The 11,303-nt window shown below is 37.6% G+C and overlaps 1 protein-coding gene across 6 annotated transcripts in view; it reads left to right on the top strand.

Moving 5' to 3' along the window:
* Positions 1–11,303, top strand: part of CEP162 (centrosomal protein 162) — a 115,270-nt gene that overhangs the window by 30,997 nt on the left and 72,970 nt on the right. For all 6 annotated transcript variants that reach the window (XM_023205211.3, XM_023205215.2, XM_023205212.3 and 3 more), the window contains 2 exons: positions 4,305–4,496; positions 5,696–5,777. In XM_023205211.3, coding sequence (XP_023060979.2) covers positions 4,305–4,496; positions 5,696–5,777 — 274 coding nt within the window. The remainder of the gene's footprint in view (positions 1–4,304; positions 4,497–5,695; positions 5,778–11,303) is intronic.

Genomic DNA, 11,303 nt, shown 5'->3' on the forward strand with positions numbered 1-11,303 from the left:
TTCTGATTAACAGTATTTTATAGGAAATTCATGTGCTCAGGATGACCAGAGAAACTTTATTCTGAGATGTGTATTAAAACAAGTAAAAAAGAAAGCAAAAATTATTAAAAATATTGTAATTACATAATGTCTTCAGATTACTACAGTTACATAAATGGTACATTTGAGTGTGCAGATTAGCTTCTATTATAATGTTTAAGTTTTAAAGCATGATTTAAAATGGAATTTCAATAATACATCTGTGAAACCTGTGATTTTCTCTGAAAAACTGATAACAAAATCAGTTGCATACACAGTATGAAAACCAGTACTGTAGGTTTTAAGAAAAACTTAGAAATAAAATATGTATTTCTAAAAGTAAAAATTTTATTAAGATCTAAACAGTTATATAAAGCTATAGGTGTTTGGTCTTAATTCTTAAATATTCATGACTCCAAGATAATTTGATTAGTCCATTACTTGAATGTAGTAGAGCATGAACTTACTATCATGTAGATTTGGATTCATATTTTCAACCTTGCCACTTACCAGCTATGTGACATTGGATAATGAGTACCTACCTCTAAGCATGTTTTCTCTTCTTTAAAATGAACCCTCATGATGGTCAACTGAGATAAAATATAGTCCATAGTACATTTTTAGGAGTCACTAAACAGTTACAACTTTGTTGTTGTTACTGTCATCATTATGTATGTCAACCCTCTGTTACTAATACATGCTGCAGTAGAGAACCTAGAGTTATACAGCATAAACACTTGTTGGCTGCGGGGTATTGAATTTCTGGTATTTAAAATATATACGTTAAAGTCTTCAGCTAGGTGCATTGTTTCCTGCCTGTAATTCCAGCACTTTAGGAGTCCGAGGCAGGTGGATCACCTGAGGTCAGAAGATCGAGACTAGCCTGATCAACCTGATGAAACCTGGTCTCTACTAAAAAATACAAAAAATTAGCCAGGTGTGGTGGCATGTGCCTGTAATCCCCGCTACTCGGAAGGCTGAGGCAGAAGAATTGCTTAAACCTGGGAGGCGGAGGTTGCAGTGAGCCAAGTTCATGCCATTGCACTCCAGCCTGGGTGATGGAGTGAGACTCCATCTCAAAAAATAAATAAATAAATAAAATAAAATATATACTTGAAAGTCTTCAAATGAGTATGTGAACTAGGTTTAAGAACTGAAAAGTTCAGTGGTTTTTTTTTTTTTTGTTATACCGTGTCACTTCATGTGTTAAACAGCTAACTTTAACAACCATTGGTTAATTTTCAAACACTGCCTAACTTTAAACATTGTCAAAGATTCTCTTTTGTTAAAAATATTATTTATGAAATTCTTTGTGCTTTGCTGTATCAAAGAGGTTAGTAAATATAAAACTTAAGGTTTCCTAACACCAGACTAGATCTAACCTTTCATTTACTTTCATTTCTCTCATAAGCAAGTACCATTTTATGCTATGCCTCCATTACTGGAGTCGTCACAGGATGACAGTGTTACTCCATGAAACTAGACCCTTTCCTCTGCAAAATAGTATCTGGCACTTCTCAACTTTCTCTTTTATTTTTTCATTATTTATTTATTGATTGATTGATTTTGAAACAGAATCTTGCTCTGTTACCCAGGCTGGAGTGCAGTGGAATGGTCTCTGCTCACTGCAGTCTCCGCCTCCTGGGTTCAAGCGATTCTCCTGTCTCAGCCTCCCGAGTAGCTGGGATTACAGGTGCACCCCACCACGCCTGGCTAATTTTTGTATTTTTTTAGTAGAGATGACGTTTCACCATGTTGGCCAGGCTGGTCTTGAACTTTTGATCTCAAGTAATCCACCTGCTTCAGCCTCCCAAAGTGCTGGGATTATAGGTGTGAGCCACCATGCCCAGCCTCAATTTTCTAAAGGTGAAAAATATGAGAGCTTTTGACTTGTAATAATAATACATAAAATAACTACAGAGTCTTCTGTTTTCAGTGTAAAAGGCAGATAAGGAACGCCTTTTCATGATATGCTTGGAGAAAAGTTAACTTACATAACCATGAAATTATTTTTAATATGATTTAGGTTAATAACTCAAGTTAGGAAAGTACCACTTTCCTGCCATTTTTTGAGCAGCCTGTTCTACTTTTTTTTTTTTTTTTTTTTTTCATTTCTAACTTTTAGGTCATTTGTTTTTCTGCATGTTTGCTCTGTTGTTGCTTAAAAGCCTAGAACCTATTCTTTCTGACACCTCATGCCTACTAAATTAGGTATGAGCGTTTGCTACTATTATGGTCTTTACCATTGAAGTCATTTCTTTTATGTATGCTCAGCAGATACTTACTCAACCTGATATTTTTATAGAGGAAAAAAAGACACCGTGTGCTTTTCCTTTTTTCTTGAAAATTAAGGATCTCTTTCGTTCATGCTACAAGCAAGACCTTTTTCCTCATGTCCTCTTGAAAATCTCTGCCCCTCAACTGTTGGCAGTATCCCCTTCTGTTTTTAGTTTATTTAAGCAAACTTGTTATTTGGGTGTACTTCATGTAGCCATGGGGACCTGAAGCACTAGCTAGAAAGACATCTCATTGTAAGGCATTCTTACACAATCTTATATGTAGCACTTGTCTATCTCTTCTGTTTAGAAGTTGTGTATATACACAACTTACATTGTATATATAGGAAGATGAGACTATATATACTATTTTATTTTTAATAACTGGTTAATTAACCATGGGATGAAGAGAAGAGATTAGTCACCTATTTTTCTTCTTTTTTTCCTGTCTTCTGTGATTCATTATTTTCCTCTAATTTTGAAAATTCCACTTGTCAGTAATAAAAATTACAAAATGAGTAAGAAAGTACTCAAAAATGTGCAATCATTATTAACATTAAATTATTTGAATTCTTTTTTCTAGAATTTGTCAGTTGGTGGAAAGAGAAGGTATATTAGTCCATTTTCATGCTGTTGATAAAGACATACCCAAGACTGGGTAATTTATACAGGAAAAAGGGTTTATGGTATTTACAGTTCCACATGGCTGGGGAAGCCTCGCAATCATGGCAGAAGGCAAGGAGGAGCAAGTCACTCTTACGTGGATGGCGGCAGGCAAAGAGAGCTTGTGCAGGGAAGCTCCTGTTTTTAAAACCATCAGATCTCGTGAGACTCATTCACTATCATGAGAACAGCACAGAAAAGACCCACCCCCATAATTCAATCACCTCCTACCAGGTCCCTCCCATGACACATGGGAATTGTGGGAGTTACAATTCAAGATGAGATTTGGGTGGGAACACAGCCAAACCATATCAGAAGGCTAATAGGGAAGGAAGAGTGAATGATGACATCAAGGTTTCTATTGTGACTGAGTAAATAGTGATGTGATTAGGAAATACTGGTAGTGGAACAAGTTTTAGTAGGGAATATAATGAATTCAGTTGAGGAATATGTAGATGTGATATAGGACATTCTAGATGTCTGTTAAGTTGATATTCAGAAAAGAGTTATAAGGACGCAAGACATAGATTTTGGAGTCATAAGCATATGGGTAATAGTTGAAGCTAAAAGTCTTCATGAAATTAGCCAGGCCAAAAAATTAGTAAGTGAGGTGTTCAAAAGAAGAGGACTGAAGATGGAGCCCTGAAATGAACTATAGACCATAAGAGATGGAAAACCGCCATCAAAATGATGGTAGTAACAAAAAGAAGAAGGCATGCAGAAGAAACAGTTACCAGGAAAAAAAACAATGTATGACTTCTCTGCCTTTTGGCTAAGATAAAGTGAGAAAGATAATGTCAGATGTCTCACATAGTTGAAAAGAACTAAAGACAAATGGAGTTGGTCATTAGGAAATTGCTTTTGATCATAACAGCTTTAGCAGGATGTTGGAATACATTGGATTGCAAAGTTGGAGGAATTCAGTCCTCCAACTGAATTTGTTGTGGTTGAAAAAGTGTAGATGACAAGATGCTTGGTGGTACAGAGAAGCAGAGAGAATGGTAATGGTAAAGGAGAGGTAGAATCCTTCAAAGGAATTTTTTAGTTTGGGAAACTTAAGAATACTTTTATCCAATGCAGAGGGAGTTGATTAAGAATAGTAGTAGAAAGAGCAATGACTAGTGAAGGCAGATTTTATACTTACCACATCAGGACATGCCTCAACTTACTCAAAGAGTTGTTGAGCCTGCTGTGAATCCATGCTGGTAGACCATAGCTGCAAATTACCTAGGTTAGTACTTAACTCTACTTTTATATTCCTAACAGGTTAAGAAATGATATTAGTGTTTTATAGTTCTCATGTATTTGTGGTGTAATTATTTCTGGTGATTATGCTTATTTCAACAGGTGTTTCTTATGGACAAAGCAGTAGTGATGTTGAAGCCCTACATCAAGCTTATTGTCATATAGCCCATTCATTGGGAGATGAAGACAAACAAAAAATTGAGAGTAACACAATGGAAGATATCAAGAGCTCAGTGAAAGGTCATCCTCAAGAAAATGAAGAGAATTCAAAAAACATCTCCACTATGGAATCCGGTAAAAACTGATAGATGAATTTTTCAATTATTTGATATCCTTTCTAAAGAGTTTTTAGTGTAATATAATTAAAATACAATTTGCTGTAGTGATTGTTTCTCAGTCTCTGAGCTTAATTAAAGAATTTTTTTCAGCCGGGCGAGGTGGCTGACACCTGTAATCCCAACACTTTGGGAGGCCGAGGTGGGTGGATTATGAGGTCAAGAGATTGACACCATCCTGGGCAACATGGTAAAACCCCATCTCTACTAAAAATACAAAAATTAGCTGGGCATGGTGGCGCACGCCTGTAGTCCCAGCTACTCGGGAGGCTGAGGCAGGAGAATAGCTTGAACCTGGGAGGTGAAGGTTGTAGTGAGCCAAGATCGTGCCAGTGCTCCTCCAGCCCTGGCAACAGAGTGAGACTCTGCCTCAAAAAAAAAAAGAAGATTTTTTTCAAATGAAATACAGGAATCATTGGCTTAACTATAAAATTAGAGCCAAACACAAAACAAAAATTCAGTTTCTTTTCTTTTCTTTTTTTTTTTTTTTTTTTTGAGACAGGGTCTTGCTCCATCGCCCAGGCTGGAGTGCAGTGGCACTGTCTTGGCTCACTGCAGCCTCCGCCACCCTGGTTCAAGCAGTTCTCTTGCCTCAGCCTCCTGCGTAACTGGGATTACAGATACCTGCTGCTACACCCAGCTAATTTTTGTATTTTTAGTAGAGATGGGGTTTCACCATGTTGGTCAGGCTGGTCTCGAACTCCTGACCTCAGGTGATCCACCCATCTTGGCCTCCCAAAGTGCTGGGATTACAGGCATGAGCCACTGCGCCTGGCCCAGTTTCTCTTCCAATATGTCTTGATCAAATTAAGAAGTCACTTAAAGGGACATTTTTACTATTTTGCATGTACATATACTAAAGTTGTATTTTGTTAGAGAACAGCATTTCGGGATCAACCAAATATGTACTGAGAGTGTGTTTGTGTATAGATATTTTTTGATAAATATATTTAATATTGATATTTGAGATATTTATTTGATATTTCATAAGAAAGGAAGTTTTCCTGGTATAAGGAAACTTAAGATGGAAAACCAGGTGTATGGCATGTACTGTTTTGTTAACTGTGTCAGAGAAAATATAATTTTGGTGCTATTACACATGTAAATTAAGCAACCTATGTAACATTTTTTGTTTCTGCTTTTTTTTCCGCCTCTTAGATCTGCCCACAGTAGAGGAGCTGATGAAACCTATCAGAATAGATTCCTTTGGGGTCAGTGGTTTTGATTTACAACCTATGAGGTATGAATTTTTTTATTTGTTGTTTTGTCATTGGAAACTTTTATAGTCATTTGTTCTATGTAATCATTCCTAGTGAATGATTAATGACTAATATTAGCTTGAGTCTACCTGTGAGTCATTACTCTCTTCTTTTTATATTCGTCCTTACTCAAGTCATCAAAATTCTAGGGCTAAATGAAAAAATAAATAGATGCTATAAAAAAGTTGCTGCCACTAAATAGTCCTAAAGGTTTTCACTGAAAAATACAGTCTCCTCAGCTTTAAATAATGCTGGAACAGTTCATTCACGATGAGGGAGAAAGTGAATTTTATTCTGTTTATGAGTCATAGATTTGCTTCTTTATAAACCAGTTAGTTTTGACTTAGTCACAGACTGGCTGTCATCTCACAGGGTGAGTTTTGTAGCCACAAGAGAAATGATCCTCATTAAAATGCTTCAGGTCCAATACAGTTTAGTGGAAGTATGTGTGACCCATTGTCATTCTTCAACACGGAGTAACACGTCACAGTAACCTTGTCATAGACAGCGTTGCTTTTGTGTAGCACTGAAATGTCATTTCCAGTCTCCCACGCGATCCTCATAACAAGTAGAGAAGGCGTCTTTATGCCCGTAATTCAAGAAATGAAACTGAGATGAACTCAATTTACTGGCAGGTGATAACAGCTAACATTTGTCACATTTACTTTGGGCAAATAATTTACATGTATTATTTCATTTAACCTTACAGCAACTCCATGGGTTATAGTCCATTATTATCCCTATTTCATAGACAAGAAGACTGAAGCCTAAGAGGTTAAAATAAATAAAGCCATTGCCCAAGGTCATAGAGCTCTGGACCAGGAACACAGGCCATTCATGTGCCTAACCACTTATATTGTCAGGTCTTTGATCTCCATAAAATACTTCTGTGAAGTAGCCTGTCATCCATTCATGTTGTCATATGTTCATTTGTGTCTTCAACAGACATGTTTTGAGCCCCCTTCCTATACTATATCCTCATGATGTAAATCCACATGTGGTGATTTCCTGGCCTTGTTTCTACATTTGTACTAGTTGACAAAAAAATGATGCAGTGAACCTTACACTAAAATTCATTCACTTCAGTGCTAAGTCTAGTAGTCTTCCATTGATCTATAATGCTATTTAGTATTTTTAAAGGAGAGATTGTGCCCACTCATCATTGCTCTTTGGGGGTATGTTAGTGATAACTAAAGAGATTTTCTTACACGTCTTGTATCTTTGTTGTTATAGGTAAAACTGTTTCAATAATAGAAATTCTAAAATAGATTTTTACATTTGTGTTTAAAAGCTTAAAACAGATATACTTACATTAAAGGTATAACAGTAATCATATGTAATAGAAATGTCAGTAATATGATCTCTAGTACACATACCTAAAAAATTTTAGTAAACTCTGGAGTAAATGACCCTAGCTGCTGTAACATAATCCTTGAAATCTTAGTAGATTATCATCAAAAATGTATTTTCTTGCTCACATCACTGTCCCTTGTGGGTCAGTGGGGTTGAATTGGGGCTCTGCTCCACATAATCATTTAGGAACCCAGGCTGCTTCTGTCATCAGCACATAGTTTTAAGATTTGTTATGACATCATCCAACCAGTCAGTAAGGAAAGAAAGAGAATGGTTTTGCATCCTTTCTTTTAACTGCCTTAACACAGAAGTTTCATATCACTTCAGCTCACATTCCATTGGTAGGAGCCAGCAGATCTAGCTAACTAGGTCCAAGGAGGCTGTGAAATGTGGTTTGTTTCTGTGCCAAGAAACAAAAATGAGTTTGGTCGGTATCTAGTCATTCTCTGCCAGGATGTACCTTTCTAATAACAAAATATCAATTTCACTCTTCTTCATACACAGACTCACTTATCCCCTTCCCCAAGCAGGCATCCCCAAGCCCCATTCAGGACTGTATGCATCTGAAAGACCAGGATTTCCAGGTGAAGCGCAGTCCTCTCCGTCAGGTTTGAGTACAACTCCTCATTGTCTACCAATGGATGAATTAAAAAACAGGATTATATACTTCCTCACCCCTATACCAATATATAATGGTGGAACTGCAGTAGATATGCCCTTTCAGCAAGGAAAAGTATGAGGAAAATACAGTAATCAATGTTGCAACTTTGAGAACCACTGGAAAGAACTTGTAAAGGCCTCCTACCTTGGGAATAGGGATTTCCCTTGATTAGGTTATTATTCTATTAAGAAAGGGGTACCTTAAATCTATTATTCTATATAGCCCCTCATTCCGTTCCTTGGAGGATTTGTCTTGTATTTTATCACCATTGGCTACAACCGAAGTGGATTTTAGGTTGAGGGGTATACCCATGTTGGGGCATACACTCCCTTCTCAATCTACTTCCTGCCTACGGGTAGCTTTAAGGTTCCCAGTCACTGGCTTTTGAGTTTCTTTTTTTTTTTTTTTTTTCTTTTGAGCAGGGTTATGGTTTCCTTGACATTATATTCTTTCAGAAGGTTTAGTAACCTAGCAATCTCTTTGGTCCCAGTGAATTCCATGTGCCAGCAATGAAATTTAGAGTTCTTTGCTACCCAGAATCTATAAGGAACTTAAGCAAATTTATAAGCAAAAAGCAACCTCATTAAAAAGTAGGCTGGGCACGGTGGCTCACGCCTGTAATCTCAGCACTTTGGGAGGCCGAGGCAGGCAGATCATGAGGTCAAGAGATCGAGACCATCCTGGCCAACATAGTGAAACCCGGTCTCTACTAAAAATACAAAAATTAGCTGGGCATGTGGCACGCACTTGTAGTCCCAGCCACTCAGGAGGCTGAGGCAGGAGAGTCGCTTGAACCCAGGAGGCAGAGGTTGCAGTGAGCCGAGATTGTGCCACTGCACTCCAGCCTGGTGACAGAGCAAGACTCCATCTCAAAAAAAAAAAAAAAAAATGTGGGCAAGGACATGAACAGACATTTTTCAAAAGAAGACGTGCAGTCAACAAGCATTCGAAAAAAATGTTCAACATCACTAATCATTAGAGAAATGCAAATTAAAACCACAATGAGATGCCATCTCACACCAGTCAGAATAGCTCTTATTAAAAAGTAAAAAACAAACAAACAAAAAAACCATGCTGGTTGCAGAGAAAAGGGAACATTTATACACTGCTGGTGGGAATGTAAATTAGTTCAGCCATTGTGGAAAGCAGTTTGGCGACTTCTCAAAGAACTTAAAGCAGAATTACTGTTCGACCAGCAATCGCATCATTGGATATGTACCAAAAGGAATGTAAATTGTCTACCATAAAGACATATGCATGCATATGTTCACTGCAACACTGTTCACAATAGCAAAGATAGGAATCAACCTAAATGCCCATCAGTGATAGACTGGATAAAGAAAGTGTGATACATGTACACCATGGAATACCATGCAGCCGTAAAAACGAATGAGATCACATCCTTTGCACCAACATGGTTGGAGCTAGAGGCCGTTATCCGAAGCAAACTAATGCAGGAACAGAAAACAAAATACTTATGTTCTCACTTATCAGTGGAAGCTAAACATTGAGTACATGTGGACAGAGAGATGAGAGCAACAGACACTGAGGCCTCCCAACAGGTTGGGAGGAGGGTGAAGATAGAAAAGCTACCTGTTGGGTACTATGCTTATTACCTGGGTGTGAAATAGTCTGAACACCAAATCCCCGTGAACAATACCCGTATCCCTGAACCTGGAATAAAAGGTAAAAAAAAAAAAAAGGCCTTTGCTCGACAAAGGTTTTAAATCTGCTTTATTCTTTGATTCCTTGTCCCTCTAATTTTTTTCTCTGCATTTATTTGCAGTTCTCTAGATATGTGGGGAAACAATACCTTAAATGTGAAGATGACACTCTTTTTTGTTTTTTTTTTTGAGATGGACTCTCACTCTGGATTATACTCTTAATATGATCTTTGCTAAGGAACTGGGTCACTCCTCACTCTTCAACCAAGAAGTCTCGTGAAATCTTGCTTTTTCATAGTATTCTTCAAGGCTGAATCTTACAGCTTGAGTCTACACAGAGAAAGAACCCATTTCTAGAGTTTCTAGATTCTTTCTATTCTCTTTAAATTCTGCTTACAAACCAGCTCATTCTGTGTTGAGCTCATCAGTTTTTTGGTAATATCTTGTCAAAAGAAGCTAATAGTAGCCAGCACTTAACTCCTTGTTTTTTTTTTTTTTTTTATTATTATACTTTAAGTTCTAGGGTACATGTGCATAACATACAGGTTTGTTACAAATGTATACTTGTGTCATGTTGGTGTACTGCACCCATCAACTCGTCAGCACCCATCAATTTGTCATTTATATCAGGTATAACTCCCAATGCAATCCCTCCCCCCTCCCCCGCCACGATAGGCCCCGATGTGTGATGTTCCCCTTGCCGAGTCCAAGTGATGTCATTGTTCAGTTCCCACCTATGAGTGAGAACATGCAGTGTTTGGTTTTCTGTTCTTGTGATAGTTTGCTGAGAAGGATGGTTTCCAGCTGCATCCATGTCCCTACAAAGGACATGAACTCATCCTTTTTTATGGCTGCATAATATTCCATGGTGTATATGTGCCACATTTTCTTAATCCAGTCTGTCACAGATGGACATTTGGGTTGATTCCAAGTCTTTGCTATTGTGAATAGTGCCGCAATAAACATACGTGTGCATGTATCTTTATAGCAGCATGATTTATAATCCTTTGGGTATATACCCAGTAGTGGGATGGCTGGGTCATATGGTACATCTAGATCTAGATCCTTGAGGAATCGCCATACTGTTTTCCATAATGGTTGAACTAGTTTACAATCCCACCAACAGTGTAAAAGTGTTCCTGTTTCTCCACATCCAGCACCTGTTGTTTCCTGACTTTTTAATGATTGCCATTCTAACTGGTGTGAGATGGTATCTCATTGTGGTTTTGATTTGCATTTCTCTGATGGCCAGTGATGATGAGCATTTTTTCATGTGTCTGTTGGCTGTACTAATGTCTTCTTTTGAGAAATGTCTGTTCATATCCTTTGCCCACTTTTTGATGGGGTTGTTTGTTTTTTTCTTGTAAATTTGTTTGAGTTCTTTGTAGATTCTGGATATTAGCCCTTTGTCAGATGAGTAGATTGCAAAAATGTTCTCCCATTCTGTAGGTTGCCTGTTGACTCTGATGGTAGTTTCTTTTGCTGTGCAGAAGCTCTTTAGTTTAATCATATCCCATTTGTCAATTTTGGCTTTTGCTGCCATTGCTTTTGGTGTTTTAGACATGAAGTCCTTGCCCATGCCTATGTCCTGAATGGTACCACCTAGGTTTTCTTCTAGGGTTTTTATGGTATTAGGTCTAACATTTAAGTCTCTAATCCATCTTGAATTAATTTTCGTATAAGGAGTAAGGAAAGGATCCAGTTTCAGCTTCCTACTTATGGCTAGCCAATTTTCCCAGCACCATTTATTAAATAGGGAGTCCTTTCCCCATTTCTTGTTTCTCTCAGGTTTGTCAAAGATCAGATGGCTGTAGATGTGTGGTATTATT

Source organism: Piliocolobus tephrosceles, chromosome 5, assembly GCF_002776525.5.
Source record: "Piliocolobus tephrosceles isolate RC106 chromosome 5, ASM277652v3, whole genome shotgun sequence".
Classification (NCBI taxonomy): Eukaryota; Metazoa; Chordata; class Mammalia; order Primates; family Cercopithecidae; genus Piliocolobus; species Piliocolobus tephrosceles.